We start from the raw sequence: 25,587 nt of genomic DNA, 5'->3' as shown, positions 1-25,587 counted from the left end.
ACTTGAAGAAACTTCTAAAGTTCTTGAAATTTTCCAGATTGACTGACCTTCATGTCTTATAGTAATGATGGACTGTCATTTCTCTTATGTTTATTGGAGCTCTTCTTGTCATAATATGGACTTGGTCTTTTACCAAATAGGGATATCTTCTGTATACCACCCCTACCTTGTCACAAGACAACTGATTGGCTCAAACGCATCAAGAAGGAAAGAAATTCCACAAATTAACTTTTAACAAGCTACACCTGTTAATTGAAATGCATTCCTTGTGACTACCTCATGAGAAAATGCCTAGAGTGTGTAAAGCTGTCATTATTAAGGCAAAGGGAGGCTACTTTGAAGAATCTCAAATATAAATATATTTAGATTTGTTTAACACTTCTTTGGTTACTGCATGATTCCATATGTGTTATTTCATAGTTTTGATGTCTTCACTGTTATTCTACAATGTAGAAAATAGTAAATATATATTTTTTAAACTTGAATGAGTAGGTGTATAATATACAATAATATATATACAATAATATATATAATATATATATATATATATATATATATATATATATATATATATATATATATATATATTATTGTAGTAACAAAATAATATTTTGGGGGAAAATGGCATATGGGGGCGGATATAGAAAATATATATATATGATATATATATATATATATATATATATATATGCAGTGCATTCGGAAAGTATTCAGACCCCTTCCCTTTTTCCACATTTTGTTACCTCTTTACTATTATTCTATAATGTAGAATATCTATATATATTTAAAACCTTGAATGAGTAGGTGTGCCAAACATTGACTGGTACAATTAAGCAATAAGGCCCGAGAGGTTGTGGTATATGGTCAATATACCACGGCTAAGGGCTGTTCTTATGTACAACGCAACTCAGAGTGCCTAGATACAGGCCTTAGCCATGGTATATTGGCCATAAATCACAAAGGCCAGAGGTGCCTTACTGCTATTATAAACTGGTTACCAACCTAATTAGAACAGTAAAAATAAATGTTTTGTCATACCCACGGAATACGGTCTGATATACCACGGCTGTCGGCCAATCAGCAATCAGGGCTCGAACCATCCAGCTTATAATACATTTATATAATATGCCATTTAGCAGACACTTTTATCCAAAGCAACTTAGTTGTGAGTGCATACATTTTACGTATAGATGTCCACGGGAATCAAACCCACTATCCTGGTATTGCAAGCACCATGCGCTACTAACTGAACTACAGGGATGAGTTTACCTGATATTTCAACTGGGGCCAGTATTTTCCTGCCTACACTACATCAGGAGATTTGACTACATTAGATATGTACAGGAAAGAAGAGGTGGTCTAGAATGGTTAGTGCTACCAGCGTTGACAGGGGTTTAAATCTGAACCACTGCCCCTCCGACTCGCACTCCTCCTACCTTTCCTGTCTCTTCACTGGCCTATCCATTTAATAAAACCACACAAGTATGAAAGGAGTGGGAATACAAAGATGAAGTAATCATATTACCCTCCACCTCCAGATAGGCTGTGCATTCCACGTGTTTGGCGACAAACTTGATCTCTCCGGAGTCCTCTCCTCTCACGTTGCACATTAGAAGAAAATGCTTGGTCCCTAAAAAGACATGCAAAATTTAGTTACCATAGAAGCTTTGTTTTTTTCCCGGCTATATTAGTGTGTTGAGAATAAAGTCATGTTTTTAAGAGCCACATGTTTACAAAGCATTATACATGCACTTAAAGCTAGAATCCTTAATTTAAACAATAACAAAGCTTTTTTCCCTGCCCCTGTTTCGCTAAAAAACTAAGGGATGGGGCTGGACAAATGTAACAACTCTCAAATTCTTAGACCGCTATGGATGCAAGGGACTGACCATACATGATATAAAATGTATAGTTTTAACCAGTAAAACAAGCTCATATTTTGGGTTCTGATGAGGTACGATGAGTTGAACTAAGCTCATGAGGCATTTATAAGTTATATCTGTATACCCACTGATTCTTGAAGAATATATCATGAATTTAGTCAAAAAATGCATTTAGCAACTAAGGATTCTAGCTTTAAGGTGCCAAGTGTCACCCCATAGGGCATTATAAAATGTATTATAAGCACTTATAATAGGTGGTAAAATGTATCATAATATTTGTTTCAAACACTCATAGCTGATCCTCGACTAGTCAAACATATATAAATACCTATAATGTATAAATAAATTAGTTGCTCATAGAAAGTATTGTCACTATCTACAGATCGACATGCACAGACTTTTATATAATGTTTAAATCCTAGTCAGATGTCTTACTGGACCAAGACAGAATAATGTAAGTTTTCAAAGGTAGGCAGGTAACACTTTATAATAACTTTCATTACTAACTATAAATACAGCACATGCTATTGATAAATGAACAGTGCCTTGCGAAAGTATTCGGCCCCCTTGAACTTTGCGACCTTTTGCCACATTTCAGGCTTCAAACATAAAGATATAAAACTGTATTTTTTTGTGAAGAATCAACAACAAGTGGGACACAATCATGAAGTGGAACGACATTTATTGGATATTTTCAAACTTTTTTAACAAATCAAATACTGAAAAATTGGGCGTGCAAAATTATTCAGCCCCTTTACTTTCAGTGCAGCAAACTCTCTCCAGAAGTTCAGGATCTCTGAATGATCCAATGTTGACCTAAATGACTAATGATAATAAATACAATCCACCTGTGTGTAATCAAGTCTCCGTATAAATGCACCTGCACTGTGATAGTCTCAGAGGTCCGTTAAAAGTGCAGAGAGCATCATGAAGAACAAGGAACACACCAGGCAGGTCCGAGATACTGTTGTGAAGAAGTTTAAAGCTGGATTTGGATACAAAAAGATTTCCCAAGCTTTAAACATCCCAAGGAGCACTGTGCAAGCGATAATATTGAAATGGAAGGACCACTGCAAATCTACCAAGACCTGGCCGTCCCTCTAAACTTTCAGCTCATACAAGGAGAAGACTGATCAGAGATGCAGCCAAGAGGCCCATGATCACTCTGGATGAACTGCAGAGATCTACAGCTGAGGTGGGAGACTCTGTCCATAGGACAACAATAAGTCGTATATTGCACAAATCTGGCCTTTATGGAAGAGTGGCAAGAAGAAAGCCATTTCTTAAAGATATCCATAAAAAGTGTCGTTTAAAGTTTGCCACAAGCCACCTGGGAGACACACCAAACATGTGGAAGAAGGTGCTCTGGTCAGATGAAACCAAAATTGAACTTTTTGGCAACAATGCAAAACGTTATGTTTGGTGTAAAAGCAACACAGCTCATCACCCTGAACACACCATCCCCACTGTCAAACATGGTGGTGGCAGCATCATGGTTTGGGCCTGCTTTTCTTCAGCAGGGACAGGGAAGATGGTTAAAATTGATGGGAAGATGGATGGAACCAAATACAGGACCATTCTGGAAGAAAACCTGATGGAGTCTGCAAAAGACCTGAGACTGGGACAGAGATTTGTCTTCCAACAAGACAATGATCCAAAACATAAAGCAAAATCTACAATGGAATGGTTCAAAAATAAACATATCCAGGTGTTAGAATGGCCAAATCAAAGTCCAGACCTGAATCCAATCGAGAATCTGTGGAAAGAGCTGAAAACTGCTGTTCACAAATGCTCTCCATCCAACCTCACTGAGCTCGAGCTGTTTTGCAAGGAGGAATGGGAAAAAATGTCAGTCTCTCGATGTGCAAAACTGATAGAGACATACCCCAAGCGACTTACAGCTGTAATCGCAGCAAAAGGTGGCGCTACAAAGTATTACCTTAAGGGGGCTGAATAATTTTGCACGCCCAATTTTTCAGTTTTTGATTTGTTACAAAAGTTTTAAATATCCAATAAATGTCGTTCCACTTCATGATTGTGTCCCACTTGTTGTTGATTCTTCACAAAAAAATACAGTTTTATATCTTTGTTTGAAGCCTGAAATGTGGCAAAAGGTCGCAAAGTTCAAGGGGGCCGAATACTTTCGCAAGGCACTGTATATCATTAGTTGTAAACATAAATATTTTTATAAGCATTAAAATGCATATGGATTGATAATATATATAAGAATTTATAAAAATTTATAAAGGCTTATATATGAAAGTTATTATAAAGTGTAAACCCCCAAATGATTACTACGTGTCATAAGAGATGATAACAACTGTAAGGATGACCTTCCTGGCGGATCTTGATGGTGCTGGTTGGTGTAATTCTCACTCCATTTTTTAACCACTCTCCAGGCACATCCTCCAGGGAGATCTCAACTACAAACACAGCATTCTGGTCTTCCTGTATGTCCAGGTCCTCCAGGCCTTGCAGGACCACAAGCTCCCGTTCTGCCAAGGGATGTAAAGACAGAAGCTCTCATGTCAACACGTCATTCAAATATTTTACAAGGTTGAATTTTTTTTTTACCTGTTTGTGTTATGTGAAAGGAAGCAGTTTCAGAAGGGAAGCGATGTTTTAGATGTGCAAGTGTGACAGAGTAGTTATAATCTTTCAACGTACTTCTTTATAAGCTTTGTAAAAGCAATGTCTGTAAGTACATTTGTTTATTAACACAAGATACATGTTTCTGTAAAATATTAATTGAGTTAGCTGTTAGCTACTTTGCATTAGATTTAGTGCTATTTCTCACTAGGGACACCTAGCTGAACAATATCAAGCATTCAGTTGCATCCTAGTAACTTCATTTTATTTTTGACTCTAGATTGAGCACTCTTAATCCTTATTTCGTACATTTAGTGCAGTTATTGTGGAAGACATTCTGTGCTCTATACTACTGTAACTGAAAACATGTATTTTTGTGTTTGTTGCAGTTTAACACTGTGATTCAAGTAAACTTCCAAAACAGCACCCTGCTTCCCACGGAGTTATTTGAATGAGTGTTTAGCTAACTGGATAGCTGGATAAGGTCTACTGTACATTTAGCAAGCCCAATATATTACCCCTTCAAAACAATAAAATAGTGGGAAAAAGGTACTTTTTTTCATAAAGACCCCATGTAACAATACTGACCTACAAAGGCAAAACTCAGTAACTATGCCAATGGTAAAACTGAGAAAAATGGCTTTAAAATATGTTTGCTAACCAGCCAGATATGTTGTAGGTAGGTAAAGTGATAATGCACTGATGTATCATCTTTATATCAAAAATGTTTATGCATATCAACCATGACCACTGATTTGACCTATGACCCCTTAAATGCAGATACTGCACCCTGCCTTTGTATGACCTGAAACAACTATATGGGCAAAGTGCAGTATCTACAATCTAAATGTGTTAATCCAACTTTATTGTTGTTTTTCTGTTTGGCTTTGTATGGTCATTTATTTGACTTTGGGGTTATAGGTCAAGTCAGTGGTTATGGTTGATATGCATAAAAAATGACTTCATAATAAGATAATAAATCGGGGTATTGTCACGTGTCTACCTACAACATATTTTGTTGGACAGCAAATAAACTTTAAAGCTATTTTTATCAGTTTCATAGTGGAACAAAGCCAAAGTACAGTAACTTTAGTTACTGCTGTTTGCCTTGGTTTTTACTTAGATTTTGTAGTTACTGAAAATTTCACACGCCATTTTCCCTGAAACAGAACATAATTGAATCCGGATACTTTGTCACAAGATAAAACAGATACTAAAAAGCTTAATTTCAGTCTTAACTAATTGTTGACCAAAAGTGTAGTTACTGCCTTTTGCCTTTGTACGACAGAATATCAACAGGTGATATGGCTTTTTAAACTCTTTTTGGGGGGATTACGGTGACATAATTAAAAAAGAAAATACTTAGTTCCTTAGTTCCCCCGAAAGATGTTGGTCGTGTGCAAACATGTGTGTAATCCACAGTGCTGTGGTGTCTTCATATGACCCTCTGATGTACAATGCTTTATTAAGGAACTATTCACATCCCTTGACTTTTTAAAAATGTTGTGTTACAGCCTGAATTTGAAATTGATTAAATTTAGATTTTTTTTTTCACTGGCCTACAAACCATACTCCATAAAGTCAAAGTGGAATTGTTTTTATTTATTTATTATGTATTTTTTATGTATTAATAAAAAATGAAAAGCTGAAATGTCTTGATTCAATAAGTTCTCAACCCCTTTGTTATGGCAAGCCTAAATAAATTCAGGAGTAAAAATGTACGTAACAAGTCACATAAGTTGCATGGAATCACTCTGTGTGCAATAAACACCCTACACTGTGATTGGTAGCACAGTGTGTGTGTGTTTGTCTTTCATTATGATTAAACCATTCTGTTATGACAAAATACAATTTGCTCATAACAACTTTCCTATACAGATTAAATCTGTATAGGAAATAACAAGCTGCTCTCAATAGCAATCTGCTCTATCTGAACTGATTGATCAAGTAAGAGAAAAAATGAACAGCGTAGAATGTGTTTTTCTGACCTTCCAAGGAGATCCATTATTTTTCAGAGAATGCATAGAACCCCGAGTTGATTGTCCCTTTTATACCATGGATATAATTAAACACATTTGCCACTAGAAATGAGTCAATTTGCCAGTAAAAATGAGTTCAACATCAACTGAAGTAGCCAACAACTTTACTCGAGAGCTACAGTAGTCACTGTGGTAATGAAACAACCAGACTTGCTAGTTTAGTTAACCAAACCATCAGTCCAAGCTTGCTATAGTGAAAATCGACTTCAACATTACCAATAATGTTTTAAATTCAACATGCCCTTTAAAGAGAATAAGAAACAAGTATTTAACATTATTTTTTAATGACTACCTCATCTCTGTACATACTGCCAAGATTGTGCTCATCAGAGCTCAACAACCACCTCTTGGACAGGCACTTGCCGCCAGGATACCAACGGAAGGCGAGGGAGCTAATCGCCGTCTTCACCCCATCAGGGGCCACCAAAACAGACCAGGGGATGTGGCACTGAGGACAGACGAGGAGGAAAGCAGACCAGGAAGACCAACAGGCTGACACCACCATACTCGGAAAACACTTCGAGACCCGGCCAAACCCGGGTGGCACAGGGAGGGCTTCCAATGCGGAACACGACCCAGTCTGACCTCAACCCAGATAAGGCCCCGACCAGGGTGACTGGACACGAGAGGCCTGTGTAAGCACCACGAACCCAGCTAAACCCTAACCAGGGTTGCATGGGGAGGGACTTCGACGAGGAAAAAGGCCCAGCCAGACCTCAGGCCTGGAACGAGGTGGCAAAAGACCACATTGACATCAGTGATGGACAGAAGGAGATGGAGACCTATACCCCACCCAGAACGCTGACCGGATCCTTCCGAAATACCCTGACCAGGGTGACACCGGGGATTGGGAGGATGGTCCACCTTCTGGCGACGAAGGGAGATGGCCTCCCAACGTTCTAAGACCTTTTCGTCCACACCCCAGCAATCTCGGGGTCACCGCTGTCTCCGCTCCGCCACTCACAGACCCCCTCGCCCATGGATCAAGAGGACCTCAATATCCCGGACGACGGTGATGAGCACGGTTACTCTCCCAACAGACCGAGCTCTCCCAACAGATACAGATGGAGCTACCCCACCGGCAGGTTGGAGGTGGAGCCACCGCCTCCAATTCCAAACTCCTGTCGGAAGCACCGTCGACGCCCGACACAAGCCGCTTCTTGTGTCATCCCGGTGCTCGCTACAAGCCCAAGTGGAGGGTACAACCCCATTGTCCCATTCTCATCCTGGGAGACTCCAACATCGCCAGGCTCCTTCGGATCTTCTCCGACCAGATCTAAGTGGAATCCATCCCCGTCGCCCACTTTGCCACGGCATCCTCCTCCTCGACTACCTGCGAACCAAGGGCTGTCCCGAGGTGGCCAAGGTCATCCTCTCCTTTGGCCTCAACAACCGAGAAAAGGGAATGACTACCACCTCCCACAAGGCCTCAACTATCCCAGCCTTCCCGAACACTGCCATCTTCGTGCTGAAGATCAATTACTCTCCTACGATGCCGTTGGCCGACAGGATCAACTTGTATATCCTGAATGGATTGATCGGCCACAGACAACATGTCCCTCTGCTGCCTTCATTACAGTTCCACTCCCGACAGGATGGCCTGCACTGGACCCCGGTCATGGCGATGTGGCAATTGTGGAGCCGCTGTTTAAACTAAGCGTTCCGCTCACTGGCCCAGACCAGAGGGAGAGTGACCCTCTTGACGGCACCAAGCCACCTGCCCACCTTCCCGTGCCCCGACCGGCGGGGCTGTACCCCACCATGACCAAGACCAAGACCCTCAGATGGACTCGGGCGCCGGGGACCACGCACCCGCCCGCCTCCGACCCAAATTCAGGGAGACCGACACTGACGGGCAACCCCACCGATGACCACCACACCTCCGAACCAAGTGGAGGACAACAGGGGGCTGGACTCTGCCACACCGCACCCACCGCACTCTGATCGAAGCACGGGGGAGACCGGCATAGAGGTAGTGGTCCTGTCGTGCATCTTCACACCCATAAAGCCCTAACTCTCCCTGTCCCGACGAGGCCTCTCATTCATGCCCACGCTCGACCCGGGCAAGGAGGCATGTATCCGGTTCCGCCCTGAGATTGCCGACTACCACCGTCAGCTCAAAGTGGCCGACTACTTTGACAGCCGCAAAGGCAATGCACACCACTAACGCAGAGGGAACAGCGACCGTGGAGAGGGCCCACCAGAAAATAAACAACTATTCACGGAACCTTCAGGGAAGGAGCCGCCCGACACGAATCTGCCGCAGGGCGTCCAATACCTATTGGAAACCGACTGGAAAACCTTAAACTCGACCCCCCCTCCCGACCTACAAGGGGCACGGGACAACCTTGGTGACCGCCCTCAGACAACTGGAGAGGGACACGATGATCATCAAACCGGCGGATAAAGGGTCAGCTGTGGTCATCCTGGACAGTACGTGAAGAAGACTGAGCTCCAACTCGACCTGGAGGAGAACTACTGGTGGCTGGAGCAGCCCATCTTCCAACGGATGGCTCTGCTCATCAGAGGTGTCCTCGATGGGCTGGTGACGGATGGGACCCTGGGGCCCAAGCAATGCGCCAACCTGGTGGGAACCACGCTGGCCAAGAGCAGGAACCTCTACCTCTTGCAAAAATCCACTAGGTGCCCCATGAGGTGACCCACGGCTGACTCATCGAGTCCGACTGCGGCAGCGAAACCTACGGCGTGTCGGAGTGGCTAGACGCCTACCTACGCCTGCTGGCGATGAGGCACGACAGCTACATCAAGGACATGGTGGACTTCCTGGACAAGGTGGCAGCAACCAAGGTGGGCACCGGTCGACTTCCTGTTTACCATGGACGTGGACAGCCTCTACACCAACATTAAAGTTGGAACCGGCCTGGCCGTAGTCAGCGCTCACCTCGAGTGCCACTCTCAGGACAGTAGACCGGACAAGCAACTGCTGCGGCTGTTAGAGCTCTCGCTCACCTGCAACCACTTCGAGTTAAATGGAAACACCTACCTGCAGGTCAAAGGAGTGGCCATGGGAAAGCGTTCCCGCCCCCGCCTACGCCAACATCTACCTTGCAGAATGGGAAGCCACCGTGTTCCCCCTGTGCGCTCTCCGACCATCATGCTTCCACCGCTTCCTGGACGATGAGATGGGAGTCTGGCTCATTTAAGGACCACATTTTCTGCTTGAGCAAGAGGACAAGTACATTAGAGTGTCTAGTTTGAGAAACAGACCCTAACAAGTCCTCAATTGGCAGCTTCATTAAATAGTACTCACAAAACACCCGTCTCAGTCAAGAGGCGACTCCGGGATGCTGGCCTTCTACTATTTAATGAAGCTGCCAGTTGAGGACTTATGAGGCATCTGTTTCTCAAACTAGACACTCTCATATACTTGTCCTCTTACTCAGCTGTGCACTGGGGCCTCCCACTCCTTTTTCTTTTCTGGTTAGAGGCAGTTTGCACTGCTCTGTGAAGGGAGTAGTACACCGCGTTGGCACAGCTGTTGATTTGTTTGGTCCTTAAATGAGCTATAGTAGTTGCTGTGGTAACCAAGCAAACAAATTTGCTAGTTTAGCTAACCAAACCATTAATCCAAGATTGCTATAAGTTAAATAAACTTCAACAATACCAATAATGTTTTAAATTAGACATTAAGAATGAACTATAGACATTGAGTTTGACCGTGCTGATATAGTGCGTTATAGGGGAATAATGCATGCTCTAGAATGCCCTTCAAGCAAATAAGAAACAAATATTCAACAATGCCATGGTATAATAGTGTTTATCATGATTTTTTTAATGACTACTACTTCTCTGTAGATACAATTATCTTTAAGGTACCTCAGTCAAGCAGTGAATTTCAGCAACAAATTCAACCACAAAGACCAGAGAGGTTTTCAAATGTCTCGCAAAGAAGGGCACCTATTGGTAGATGGGTAAAAAATAACAAAAGCAGACATTGAATATCAATTTGAGCTGGGTGTATTGATACCCAGTCGGTACAAAGATACAGGTGTCATTCCTAACTCAGTTGCATAAGAGGAAGGAAACAGTTGCATCTGCACCCAATCTGGACACCTTCCAACACTAGACAAACACTCGCTCCCAGGAATGGACGGCGAGCAACCGGAAGCAAAGAACTTGGCACCTGACGGGGAGTGACAGTCCCAAACAGGAGCTGCCTCCTTACCGGGGATCGCCCACCTCACTTGTCCCCATGCAAGGGGAACACCCTTTCCCTAACCCTAACACTACCCTAAACCAAACCCTAACCTTAACCTAAGCCTAACCCTAACCCTGGCCCTACCCTAACGCTAATGAATGGATGGAACCCATGTTCAGGAGGAACTTAACCATCGCACCCCATAAACAACTTGCCAGACGCGGTCGGCTGGTGTGCCGGCGGTGGCATGAGATGGATAACTTTTGCTGCAATAACAGGATGTACACAAGACCACACTCTTCACCCCTGGGCTGGTTGTGCCTGGACCCCCCGGTGCTCCTGCTCGGCAAGCGGAGTGGTGCACCTCCCCCTTGTATCCACACTATGGGTAAAGGTCGACTACAGCTGGCAGGTGTAGGACAACTGGTGCTACAACACTAAAGGGATGGAACCACCACCTTCACTCAAGACCCCACTCTACAGTCCTGGGCTGGTTGTGCCTTTTCCCCCCTGGCGCTCCTGCTCGGCAAGCGGAGTGCCCCTCCCCCCGGTCTCTGCACAGCTTGAAGGTGTCAGATCGACCCTGCGGATTCATAATCCAAAACATAACTTGGCCAGACTCTTGGGTGTTGTGCACCTTGGGGCCCTGACATAGTAAGCCCCAGCATCGTTCCATTGCACCGAACGGAACCTCCACCAAACGGAACCTCCACTAAACGGAACCACTGCTTTACAGATAGAAAGGCAACTGCAACGGGCAGGTGTTGAATAACAAGTGCTACAACAACATACAGGAGATGGAACCACCATCTTTACTCAAGACCCCACTCACACAGAATCCTCCACTCTACGGATACAAGGTGGACCAGAACGGACAGGTGTGGGACAATGGGTGCTGGTGCAACAACACAAAAGGGATGGAATCACCACCTTGTGGCTAAGACGGGCAGGTGGCCAACACTCAACAACGCAATGGAACTACCACCCTTACCCTAGCCGAAGGAGTGGCTACTATAGATGGGTGACCAACACTCGACAATGGCTGGACACACAGCCCAACAGGAGAACCAACTACGACACATGGTGGGTCAACACAGGGTGTTAAACACAACAACGGAGGTGTCTATGGTGGATTTCAGTGGTTGGATGATAACAACAGGGAAAGAGGTTAGAGGTGGTGATTTGGAATCTGAGCTCATTAGACACCTTTCATTGGAATGGGGCCACACACACACACACAAAACATACAACGGAACCTCAACACATCACCAAGAGGACAAAACCATGAGGACCCATCCAGGTAAGTATTGTTCGAACAAGTGTGCCCACCCCAGGTAAGTATCTTCTTAGCATTGGTGGCACACTAAACGGACAGATGACTCACAGGTAGCGACCATTCACCAAACAGAGGACAAGGTGCACAGCTATGGAGATCCCATGGGACCACAAAACACCTCACAGAGGCTGCCCCCTGGGCTAGTTAGAACCCCACAAGGTCTGACTACTGCCTCCAACACTTATGGAGTCTGTCGCTAACCCACACTATTGGTTGGAACCAAAAGAACACAGGAGGAGTACATCGGAACCCAAACTAGAAGACATTGTGAGGTTGCTGAACACCGCACAGAGGCTTCCCCTTGGGCTGATTAGAATTCCACAAGGGTGGACCACTGCCTCCAACAGGTCCTGAGCCTGTCGCTACCTCACAACGGGAGCAGGAGTACATCACTCCCGAATCTCTATAGAGAGACCATTAGGAAAATGGAGGTCAAGGCACCCAACTTAGAAGGCCCCCTGTTTCAGAGCGGGGCAGCCAGGGACAGTGGGGAGGCAACATCCTCTGACACATACCCGATGCCTCTGAAAGTGCACTGCCAACCCTATGGGGTTACGCCTCCTTCCCCTCGTCTTCCAACAGACACCCTATGGTTGGCAGGCACGGAGCAGACGGCACTGGTGTCCGGTGTCAAATGGCACCGGACACGACACAGGACACAACACGGAGGCAAGAGATCACAATGGAGGATAAACTACCGACCAATGATCCAAAACACAGTAGGGCCGAGTCGGTAGCCACCTTCTTCTTCCACCCCAGTGTCAAGGCCACTGCCAAGACACTGCTCATCAGATCTTGACATTACCTGGAGGAGATCAACAACCACCTATAGGGAGAGCCGTTGTCACCAGGATACCAGCGGAAGGCGAGGGAGATGATCGATGGACTGTCAGTGGCTTCGTCGGAGTGGCTGTGGCATAGTTACTGGAGCAGCTTTGTCCCGCCTCTCACCCGGGCGTTGGCAGAAAGTAAGGCGGAGGACGGGGAGTCCGATGGAGCGAGGGCGACACACGGGCATTGGTGGCAACAAAGGAAGCCTCATCGGAAGAGGAGGAGAGGAGTCCATCTCCACACTCAAGGCAGAACAGATGCAACCTGGCGGAAACACCACTTGGCTGGAGCGCATGGAGAAAGGAGACTAGGGGCCACAAGGAGGACGTTGGGAGATACCACCGGAACAGACACGCAGACGCGGGAATAAAGAGAGAGCCCCTCAGACCGCACAACGAGGAGGAAAGAGGACCGGCAAGACCAATAGGCCGACACCACCATCCCCAGAACACCCAAGACCCGGCCAAACCCAATCCCGGGTGGCACAGGGAGGGCGTCCGATGCGGAACACGACACAGTCTGACCTCGGCCCAGACCATGCCCCGACCAGGGTGACTGGACACAAAAAGGCCCTCGGCCACACGCCAACCAGGGGGGCAGAAGACCCCATGGACATCAGTGAGGGACGGAAGGAGACAGAGAGCCATACCCCACCCAGAACGCCGAACGGACCGACCGTCATACCCCAAACGCCGGGGTTTGGGAGGATGGTTGAGCTTCTGGCAGCCAAGGGGGATGGCCTCCCAATGTTCCAATGACCTCTACGTCCGCCCCCCGGTGATCTTGCGACCATCACTGTCTCCCCTCCGCCCCTCATGGACCCCCTCGCCCATGGATCAAGAGGACCTTAACATCCTGGACAACGCCATCTTCATGAACGCGGTGACAGAGCTCTGTCGACAGATACGAATGGACACACCAGAAAACAACTATTCACGGAACCTTCAGGGTGGGAACCACCCGACACTGACCTGCTGCAGAGTGTCGCGTCCCTCTCCCACCAGGGGCACGGGGCAACCTGCCCAAGGAGGAGGTGACCGCCCTCAGGCAACTGGAGAGGGACGTGACGATCACCATCAAACCGGCGAAAAAAGGGTCAGCTATGGTCATCTTGGACAGGGGTCAATACGTGAAGAAGGTGGAAAGTCAACTCGGCCAGGAGGACAACTACCAGAGGCTCGTAGGACACGGCGGCCTTCCTGGCCAAGGTTGGCACCAGCGACTTCCTATTCACCATGGATGCCAACTGCCTCTACTCCAACATCAAATTATTACAGGTTACAGAAAACGTCTACATTCTCATCTCTCATTTCATGATGGGCATGGACACGTAGGTCACATCATGGAAGGGGTTTTACGGAAGTCCAAAACGGGACCTGCATGGTTTAAAAAATGCGGGCCTGCTTACAATGCAGATATAAAATGGGAATGTCAGCTAACTGTTTTACTCCTCTCAAACTTAATATTTTAATAAAGCTTTGGTGATTAAGATTTATTTCCAAGTGGTCTCAAGAGCCAAAGCATTTATCGACAATCTTAACTACTTCGCGATTGCATTGGGCAAAAAAAATCTGAATTGAGAGGAGGGGAGGCTATGCTTGGTTTTAAATCAAATGAAACAAAATTGTATTATTTAAAAATATGTTTCTAAGTACAAGGTATACAGGCACCAAAAGCAGATTAGGGCAGTATGTTTCACAGCTGGATAGGTTGCATTTACGCTTTCGAAATTCATACCATAACCAACTGTGTTACCCCTAAAACCAGCATTTGGTTGGTCGTAAATATCCCTGCCTGAAATTAGCTCTTTGGATCATATTTTTAAGGACACAAACATTTCCATCCCGCCCATCTGAGCACAAGCGAGCTGATATAAGACAGGTAAATTGCCGAACCTGGCGTTAGGGCTGGAAAATGCCAGTGCCCCAGATTTTACATGACGAAATTGCGTTTGACACTAGCTCCGCCTTAACGCCGAAAACAAAGCCCTAACACTGTAGTGTTGCCAGACTTTAACACTGAAGTGTTAACATAAAGTACAGTATATCTGATCAAACCTAGAGGTGAGGCAATGAATGACTAGCAGGTTTTATTATAAGCTTAGTTAGTCATCAAAATATTGTTCATATGGGAGATTATTAAGGCGGCAGACAGTACCGTAGACCGCTATATTGCAGGATGTACTGGAGTCTCCAGCGTCACATGTGTATGTGCCAGAATCACTGACTTCACACTTCAGGATTTGGAAGTAGTGTTTTCTTCCCATAGCATAAATACGCAAATCCTTGCGTGGTTTCACCTCGATCCCATTCTGAAGATAAAACATTTTTAATTGAGAAATATTCATCATATCCACAGAAATCTGTCATATCATTTGAGTAAATTAATAATGTATAAGTAAACAGACCATTGTCGATGTTGTATTTTACAAACCTAGCTATTCATGGACTGCACTTCCCGTCATTGCCATTGTTATCAACATTCTACAGATGCCGCAGCATATTGATGTATGACTGATGGTTAATGCTCAGTCTTTTTGAACGGTTGTTAAAAATTATACTATAGTGACCTGGAAATACAATGACATTGCTAAAGTTTACAAATAATTAGTAGGAAACAATTTTGACACCATTATGACGTAGTCAAGTTTACTTTAGAGAGATGGCAATGTTGCCATGAGCTAGCAAAGTTTGTCAGAAATAGCTAGCAATACTAATGTTAGCTAGCCTCTACGGGACCGCTGTTCCTATACCGGGGCGGTTGTGTTAATGTGCGCTAATGTGATTAACATGACAGTTGTAAGTAACAGCAAGCTTTCCAGACGTCTTATACGGGGAGAAAGCTTAAATGATTGTTAATCTAACTACACTGTCCACTTTATAGTAGGTATTACAGTGAAAAATACCATGCTATTGTTTGAAGAGAGTGCACAACAACAACAAAAATGATTATGGCAACTGGTTTGATACATTCACCTCTGAAGGTAAATAATGTACTTACATTCAGTCATCTTGCTCTGATTTGTCTTCCTGAGGGTCCCAGAGATAAAACGTAGCATAGTTTGGTCTGATAAAATCTATTTTTATATTCAAATGTAGGAACTGGGTTCTACAGTTTGAACCCCTACTGTCTCTGGCTCCACACCCACCCATCCCGGCTATCTAGATGTGTGAAAGTTAGTGTATAAGTTAATGATCCATCATCTATGACATTCCTGGGAGGATGTAAACTTAAATGTTTTATTGCCATATCATTTTTGTATGTTCTCTGTGGTTATGTACTTGAAAATGTAGCAATTGACCAATTCGGCACATTTGGGCAGACTTGGTACAAAATATTGTCCAGTATTGTAATGCTTCACTGGATCAATATGAAACTTTGCACACACACTGCTGTTATCTAGTGGCCAAAATTTTAATTGCGCCTGAACTGCAATATTATATTATGGCCTTTCTCTTGCATTTCAAAGATTAATAGAAAACACATGTTTTTTTGTTTGTATTATCTTTTACCAGATCTAATGTATTATATTCTCCTACATTACTTTTACATTTCCACAAACTGGTGTTTGTGGAAAAAAAGGGTTTCCTTTCAAATGGTATCAAGAATATGCATATCCTTGCTTCAGGTCCTGAGCTTCAGGCAGTTAGATTTGAGTATGTCATTTTAGGCAAGAATTGAAAAAAAGGGTACGATCCTTAAGAGGCTAACTAAAATTCTGGCATTCTTCCCTCAATTTTAGCTAGCTAACTAAAGTTGTACTGCATCTAAAGTCAATCTGGCGACATCACAATGATTATGAAAGATTGTCCTACTAATTATTTTGAAAGCCATAGTCAATCAATCAACAATATAATAATACTCTTAGGAAAGGTTTTCATCTTAACTCATAATATTTTTATTTATTTAATTTAACTAGGCAAGTCAGTTAAGAACAAATTCATATTTTACAATAACGGCCGACCCCGACCAAACCCTCCCCTAACCTGGGCGACGCTGGGCCAATTGTGCGCCGCCCTATGGGACTCCTGATCACGGCCAGTTGTTTTACAGCCCGGGATCGAACTAGGGTCTGTAGTGACGCCTCTATCACTGAGATGCAGTGCCTTGAACCGATGCACAACTCGGGAGTGGATCTGTGGATACTATGCGGTTAGAAAGGTTAAAAATATATGTAAAACATCACAGCACAGTAAAATATATGGCACATGGAAACCAAACGAGGGTGGTCTACGGTGATAGGTGGGATGGGCTGAGAGTAGCTGAGGGGTGGGATTAAAGAACTCATGGTCGGTAATGGTATTATTGAAAACACTACACATAATATAATGTATACCGGAGTAAAATCTAATGTATGTATACTGAACAAAAATATATATATGAAACATGTGTTGGTCCTATGTTTCATGAGCTGAAATAAAAGAGCCTAGAAATGTTTCATGCGCACAAAAGCTTATTTCTCTCAAATTATGTGCACAAATTTGTTTACAGCCCTGTTAGTGAGCATTTCTCATTTGCCAAGATAATCCATCCAGCTGAATGGTGTGGTATATCAAGATGCTGATTAAACATCATGATCATTAAACAGGTGCACCTTGTGCTGAGGACAATAGAAGGCCACTCTAAAATGTGCAGTTTTGTCACGGAACACAATGCCACAAATGTCTCAAGTTTTGAGGGAGCGTGCAATTGAAATGCTGACTGCAGGAATGTCTCCCAGAGATGTTGCCAGAGATTTTTATGTTCATTTCTCTATCCTTTACCACATCCAAAGTTGTTTTAGAGAATTTGTCAGTACCTCACAACCTTAGACCATGAGAATGGCGTTGTGTGGGCGAGCGATTTGCTGATGTCAGAGCAGAGTGCCCCATGGTGTGCCCCATGGTGGGGTTATGGTATGGGTAGGCATAAGCTACCGACAACAAACGCAACTCATTTTATCGATGGCAATTTTTATGCACAAAAATAACATGATGAAATCCTAAGGCCTACTGTGAGGCCCATTTTATTTTAGCTATCTGTGACCAACTGTATTCTCAGTCATGCAAAATTCATAGATTAGGGCCGAATGAATTTATTTCAATTCACTGATTTCCTCATATGAACTGTAACTCTTTGAAATTGTTGCATGGTGCGTGAAATTTTTGTTCAGTATATTTATGTATGTACAGTGCATTTGGAATGTATTCAGACCCCTTGATTTTGTTTTGTTTTGTTTGTTAATTCAAAATAGTTTTTTCTCATCAATCTACACACAATACCCAATAATGAAATGTTTACAAATGTATTACAAATAAAATACTGAAATACCTTATTTACATAAGTATTTAGACCCTTTGCTATGAGACTCGAAACCGAGCTCAGGTGCATCCTGTTTCCATTGATCATCCTTGAGATGTTTCTACAACTTGATTGGAGGCCACCTGTGGTAAATTCAATTAATTGAACATGACTTGGAAAGGCACACACTTGTTTATATAATGTTTCACAGTTGACAATGCATGTCAGGGCAAAAACCAAGCCATGAGGTCCAAGGAATTGCCTGTAGAGCTCCGAGACAGGATTGAGGCACAGATCTGTGGAAGGGTACCAAAAATGTCTGCAGCATTGAAGGTCCACAAGAACAGTGGCTGCCATAATTCTTAAATGGAAGACTCATCCTAGAGCTGGCCACATGGCCAAACTGAGCAATTGGGGAGAAGGGTGTTGGCCAGGAAGGTGACAAAGAACCCAATGGTCACTGTGACAGAGCTCTAGAGTTTCTCTGTGGGGATGGAAGAACCTTCAAGAAGGACAACCATCTCTGCAGCACTCCACCAATCAGGCCTTTATGGTAGAGTGGCCAGACGGAAGCCACTCCTCAGTAAGGCACATGACAACCCGCTTGGAGTTTGCCAAAAGGCACCTAAAGACTCTCAGACCATGAGAAACAAGATTCTCTCGTCTGATGAAACCAACATTGAACTCTTTGGCCTGAATGCCAAGCGTCACGCCTGGAGGAAACCTGGCACCATCCCTACGCCGATGCATGGTGGGGGCAACATCATGCTGTGGGGATGTTATTCAGCGGCAGGGACTGGAAGAATAGTCAGGTTCGAGGGAATGGTGAACGGAGCAAAGTACAGAGAGATCCTTGATGATAACATGCTCCAGAGTGCTCAGGACCTCAGACTGGGGCGAAGGTTCACCTTCCAACAGAACAACAACCCTAAGCACCCTGCCAAGACAATGCAGGAGTGACTTCAGGACAAGTTTCTGAATGTCCTTGAGTGGCCCAGCCAGAGTCCGGATTTGAACCTGAACATCAAACATCTTTGGAGAGTCCTGAAAATAGCTGTGCAGCAACGCTCCCCATCCATCCCGACAGAGCTTGAAAGGATCTGCAGTTAAGAAAGGGAGAAACTCCCAGAATACAGGTGTGCCAAGCTTGTAGCGTCAACACTTGAGGCTGTAATCGCTGCCAAAGTTGCTTCAAGAATGTACTTGAGTAAAGGGTCTGAATACTTATGTAAATGTGTTATGGTGGTATTGTTTGTAGATTGATGAGGGGAAAAAACTATTACATCCATTTTAGAAGAAGGCTGTAACGTACCAAAATGTGGAACAAGTCAAGAGGCCTGAATACTTTCCGGATGCACTGTATGTATGTATGTATGTATGTATGTATGTATGTGTGTGTGTGTGTATGTGTGTATGTGTGTATGTGTGTATGTGTGTGTGTGTGTGTGTGTGTGTGTGTGTGTGTGTGTATGTATGTATGTATGTATGTATGTATGTATGTATGTCTATAAACTTAGTGTACATTAAGGACCACTGCTCTTTCAATGACATAGACTGACCAGATTAATAAACAATATATATACCTAATTTTGAAATGTCATCATGTTTCCAAGCCACAGTAATTTACTTTAGACTCAATCTTAATTAACCCCTATTAAGACTGCACTGAGTAGAATGCTCAGTCCCAAAACTACCGTTTAAAACAACATTGTGACGAAACGTACAACCCATGAATATGACTTCATGCGATGCATCATGCACCATAGTATTATTGAGTGGAAGGTTGCTAACAAAATAGTGTAATTATTGGGTGGAAAGGGTATGAATTGTTTACCTTCATCCATTTCACTTCAACATGAGGCCTTGATAGCTCACAATCCATTGATGCCACAGCTGCTTCTGGAAAGCGCAAGTCCTCCAGTTTTTTAATGACTGTCACTGGTGGCTCTGAGAACAAAATGAGAACAAAATCAAGGTGAGAGAAAGAGTAGAGATGAAACTGTATAATTAGTGTGAGTCTGAAATGAGTATGAAAAGCTTTGTGTACTGTGACACTGCCTCGAGTGTGAGGTGACATGAGCACATACATATTTCACTGGCTTAAAGTTATAAAACCTTTGTATCTTTTCATTTTCATAATGTTTACGTAAAGTATCTGCCAGTTCTGACTGCATTATTTGGACTGGCAAAATCCAAGACTGGTCAAATCCATTTCTGTTGGGAAAAGTCTAAGTGTGATCCTTGGGACATCCAACTCTGATGTCACCCCATTGAATTTGACATTTAAAATGTTTAAGGTAAGGGTTAAGGTTACGTTTAGGGTTAGGTAAGGGTTAAGGTTTGGGTAAATGTAAGGGTTAAAGTTAGGGTTCTGGTGGGGTCATCCCAAGGATTCCTCTTAGCAACTTAGCATATACCATTTATGTTGCACGTCCCTTTATTTAAAAGGGGATGTGAATGTGTCCCTTTAAGAAAAAATAGTATTTAGGGAAATGTTTGGTGTTCCTTGGGCTGAGAATTTATTGGCTTAAAAAGTTTCGAAATAGCCATTAATTAAGTCGATAAACTGCTCATATTTGTGGACTTTACTCACCCTTCAAAGGAGTAAGGTTTTTGTTGTCTTTGAGAATACCATTCCGAGGAAGTCTTTAGAAGGCCGGATTTCCCTTGCTTACTGGGCAATTACACGGTAACAGATTGACGCCGAGACTCACTTTTAAACTTTTAAATGTATGCCAAGCAAAAACCATTGATTGCAAAGTTCAACAAACCCTACACCTATACGCAGAAATCTACTTTTTACAATTACCACTGAACATTTTTGTAAAACACATTTACATTGGGAACAGTGCAGATGAAAATAAATACTCCAAACATAGCCTGGGACAGTAGTGGGATGCGATAGATCCCAAATTAATACAACCAAGTTTATCAACATTTTAAGCTGAACGATTAGGCTATTTCTGTGCATAATTTTAAGAAGTTATATGGCCAGTTTAATTGTGATACAAATTAAAGCATATATGATTACGGGGTAGGCTACATGAGGCGTGCAACTATGATTTGAAGAAGTCAACAACAAAAAAAAGCATGTGATGTTTGCCTTAAGCTGGGCATCATTCAAGTGATTGGTTAATATTGTCACCCATCACACTATTCTCGATATAATCTTTACAGATATTATTTAGTATATGTGTGCAATTTGTTTTGATTTAAAATGGACCATTATCATGCACCTGTCTCGGAACAGGGGCAGTGGGAAAAAAATACATGGCATCGATGCACGTTAATAGCGAATTTCCCATGGTTAATTTTCATGCCAGCCAGGCTTAATATTAGGAAAGTTGAGAAATAAATATAGTAGGCCTAGCGTATAGAAAGCTGATGGGATCCTCCTCTTTTTAATAGAGGCAATCACTGTTTTCTCACGCAATTGCATATCCTACAGAAATGTTGCGCAACATGAGCTCATGGGCTATCATGAAGTGTTTGATTAGATTTTCGATTACATTTGCATTGATGTCAGAGTGATTAGAGGAACAATAGAGTGTGGGGTACCAGGCAGTTAGCACGTTTGTCAGGCTACTAATGACAATCAGCAGCATCAGAGCTTGGAGAAGCCTAATCACCGTGACTAAAATGGTCACGTGGAATTTGACTGCCGTCATGTCTCGTGACCGCCGTTGTGTCAGTAATATGATAGACTGAGTCAAGACCCAGACCAGAAAAATGCGAGTCCAATTCAAAACCATGATTGTAATTTTGTCAAATCACCACCATAATAAGAGATCAAAATGTCCAGTATTTATGTGTTCATATTTCAGAACAACATATGGATTCTTTAGACATTCAGATAGAATAAATGCATGCTGATGGAAAATAGAGACACGCTACAAATTATTACTAACCCAAACACAGTGGTGAACAATGGGCATTCTACGCCTTCAGAGAAGAGCTAAGGAATTATAAATAATAATAATAATTCTATTACTATTTTCAATGATGTTCTGATTTAATCTCTTCAGTTTTTGTTGGAAAGGAAAGGGTTAACACTGAAGAGAAAAAAATATCCAATCAGGATTTTGTTGGTCAGGACTTTGCTCATCTCTGGGGGGATACATCGAGCTAGCTAAGTCAACCATTGGCTAGGCCAACAGAAGCTAGATAATGGCATCTGCCATTCAACTGTATTAGGGCAAAATGGTGTAGTGACAGTGGAATCAACGAATCACATTTTGACTTAATGGATGGGACCGTTTTTACAAAAAACTGTCCAAAAACAGCCAACACCTTTACTGATATTCAGGAGTTGATGCTGTTGGAGGACTTTAAAATCAACCTGCCTGATAGAATTGTCGTTCATTTAAATTAACAGAAAGTGGTGACATTGGCCCAGGCAGCAGTGTTGGCACATGAGTACACTTTGACACACAAGACTGTCTTTGGTGTGCCTCGTTTTGAAGGCTGAACGATTACGTCATCAGTGCCTCATTCGGGTCAATTTTCCTCCGACAACCCTAAGCCTTCACACAAGATCCATGACTGTTTTTACTGTCACCAAAAGGGTCATGTGATTGCGGACTGCCCGGTTTTGAAAAATAAACCGAAACAGTCCCTGTCACCATCCCCTAAATTGAAAAGCGTGGGTTTAGTCCAGTCTTTGGCAGTCTTTGGCTCGTTTGCTGCTTTACCCTGGTTTCCTGAACCGTATTGTGGCTCGCATGTCATATTGCAGGGTATAGAGACAAAAACCTCACCTGTACCATTACACTGGGTCCACTTAGTGTCAGACTTGGTATCAGGACATTTTCGTGTTGGTGTAGTGTCTACACTGCCAGTAAAATAAGTCACAACTTAGGAAGAAGTCCATACTAGGGAACGATATGACTGGTGGTAACGTCACTCCTGTGTTAGAGGTAGTAGACAAGCCAGAAATCAAAACTACAGATGATAAGTTCAAGCATTTCCCCATGTTTTTCCTTCATGTGTGTTAATGAGGGCACAATCTCATAGGCTGGGAGATGTGGATTTCTCTAGTTCCATGTTTGAGAATGTTGAGGTAGAAGGCAATGCACCGAGTATTCCTTCTTGCAAGGCCGATGGTTTTTACCTCCGTAAAAACTAAGGCAGGGGAAAGCGAAATCGCACCCCAATTACGTGACATTCTTTTGTCTGCCACCCCCGAGAAGTTGATTGAATGTCAAAAGGGAGACACCAGTCTTCGCAAGTGTTTTGCTTTGGTAATTTCCATTGAGGAAGCTAAAACTAGGGAGACCGCCTACTTATGGAAGCAGGAGTTTTGATGCGTAAATGGGCAGCTCATAACACAGTTAGTGCCTGGAGTAAAGTGTGTCAAGTGGTTCCGACAACAGGTGCTGTCACTCGCCCATGACCAGGCGTAGTCCAGACATTTGGGGATCATGAAGACTTATAACCGAGTCCTTTGACATTTTTTCCGGACATGTTTGAAGTCTGACGTGGTCCAATTTTGTAAAACATGTCAAAGCGAATCAAACAGTTCCTGGTGCGCCACTCTGCCCGATTCCTGTGGTGGGGGAACCATTTGAACGCATGATAATCGATTGTGTAGGTCCGTTGCCGAAAACCAGGTCAGGTAACCAGTACTTACAAACAATAATGTGCAGTGCTACTTGATACCCAGAGGCAATCCCTCTCTGTAATATAACGGATAAGACTGTGGTGAAGGCACTAGTGAAGTTCTTTACGTTTGGACTCCCAAAAGTAATCCAAACTGATCAGGGAACCAACTTTATGTGAAAACTGTTCTCAAATGTGTTAAAGATGCTGTATTTCCCATCATGTCTCCAGTCCGTATCATCCAGAGAGTCAAGGGGCCCTCGAACGCTGGCATCAGACGCTAAAGGCGATGCTACGCAAATATTGCATGGACACCAGTACCGATTGGGATGAGGGGGTGCCCTTTGTCCTATTTGCTATCAGGGAAACAATACAATAAGAGCCCTGGGGGTCAGCCCTGTTGACCTTGTGTTTGGACACAACCCACGAGGTCCGCTAAAAGTTTTGAAGGAGCATATCATATCTCCTACACCCAGTAGCACCCCTAAATGTGTTGGATTATGTCAGGAAGATGCGGGAGAGACTGCATGCCGCATGTGCGTTAGCCCAAAAGTCTCTCTCATCATCTCAAAAACGCATTAAGTTACATTATGACAAACAGGCTGTTGGCCGTTCTTTTGCACCAGGGGATCAAGTTTTAGTTTTTTTGCCAATCCCTGGCTCATCTCTGTCGGCACGTTTTTCTGGGCCATATCTTGTGGAAAAGAAACTCAGTGACACCAATTATGTGATAAAGACCCCAGATCCTAGGCGTTCTTCCCATGTGTGTCATCTTAAAATGCTGAAAGCATATTATAAGTGTGAATCTCCAGACAGCTCCTCAGGTAAGCTGGTCCAGCCCATCTCCAGTGTGGCTGTTGTGGTGCTGAAGCCTGGCTGGGACCTAGAGGAATATAAGGAGGACGGGTTGGAGTAACGTCATACGCTTATGTAATTCGGAGAAACTGAAAAAGTTACCCTCTCAAATGGAACATTTGGATAAAGATCAAACTAATGATCTTATCCTATTGATAAATAGTTTTCTCAATGTGTTTCAGGACATTCCAGGTCGTACGTCTATCTTGGAACATGACGTTGAGGTGGGGAACGCTGCTCCTATACGTCAGGATCCATACCGGGTTAACGCTAAGAAAAGGGAGGTAATGAAAAGTGAGGTAGCTTATTTATTACAGAAAGACATGGCAAACCCAGTAACAGCTCCCGTGTATTCTTGTTCCTAAGCCTGACGGTACGTCCCGCTTATGCATGGACTATCGTCGCGTGAATGCCATTACAAAGTCTGATTCTTTTCCTCTACCTCACTTAATTGTCTGCATTGATAGAATTGGCTCTGCTGCTTAAGTTAGTAAGTTAGATTTGCTAAAAGGTTGACAGGTGCCTCTGACCTCTCGAGCTTTTGACATCTCGGCTTTTTTTTGTTGTTGTTTTTTTTACCTTTATTTTACTAGGCAAGTCAGTTAAGAACAAATTCTTATTTTCAATGACGGCCTAGGAACAGTGGGTTAACTGCCTGTTCAGGGGCAGAACGACAGATTTGTACCTTGTCAGCTCGGGGATTCGAACTTGCAACCATTTGGTTACTAGTCCAACGCCCTAACCACTAGGCTACCCTACCGGACACACGCCTGATAACTTCGTACAATACACTGTGATGCCCTTTGGAATGTGTAATGCCCCTGCTACTTTTCTGCGCCTAGTTAACATTGTGTTCGCGGATGTGCCAAATTGTACTGCTTACCTTGACGATGTGGTGATTCATTCGTCTATTTGGTCTGATCATCTCGCCACCTTTATGTATGTTTCAGTGGTTGGAGAATGCTTCTTTAACCCTCAATTTGGCCAAGTGTGAGTTTGGGAAGGCTTCTGTGACTT

The 25,587-nt window shown here is 43.5% G+C and overlaps 1 protein-coding gene across 7 annotated transcripts in view; it reads right to left on the bottom strand.

Moving 5' to 3' along the window:
* The window catches only part of obsl1b (obscurin like cytoskeletal adaptor 1b), a 73,689-nt gene that overhangs the window by 5,082 nt on the left and 43,020 nt on the right, over positions 1–25,587 (bottom strand). For all 7 annotated transcript variants that reach the window (XM_020462270.2, XM_020462271.2, XM_020462273.2 and 4 more), the window contains 4 exons: positions 19,952–20,064; positions 14,995–15,148; positions 4,217–4,378; positions 1,526–1,630 (listed from right to left, as the gene is read on the bottom strand). In XM_020462270.2, coding sequence (XP_020317859.1) covers positions 1,526–1,630; positions 4,217–4,378; positions 14,995–15,148; positions 19,952–20,064 — 534 coding nt within the window. The remainder of the gene's footprint in view (positions 1–1,525; positions 1,631–4,216; positions 4,379–14,994; positions 15,149–19,951; positions 20,065–25,587) is intronic.

Source organism: Oncorhynchus kisutch, linkage group LG26 (genome assembly GCF_002021735.2).
Source record: "Oncorhynchus kisutch isolate 150728-3 linkage group LG26, Okis_V2, whole genome shotgun sequence".
In the NCBI taxonomy this organism is placed as follows: Eukaryota; Metazoa; Chordata; class Actinopteri; order Salmoniformes; family Salmonidae; genus Oncorhynchus; species Oncorhynchus kisutch.
This window is presented reverse-complemented; position numbering and strand designations above follow the sequence as displayed.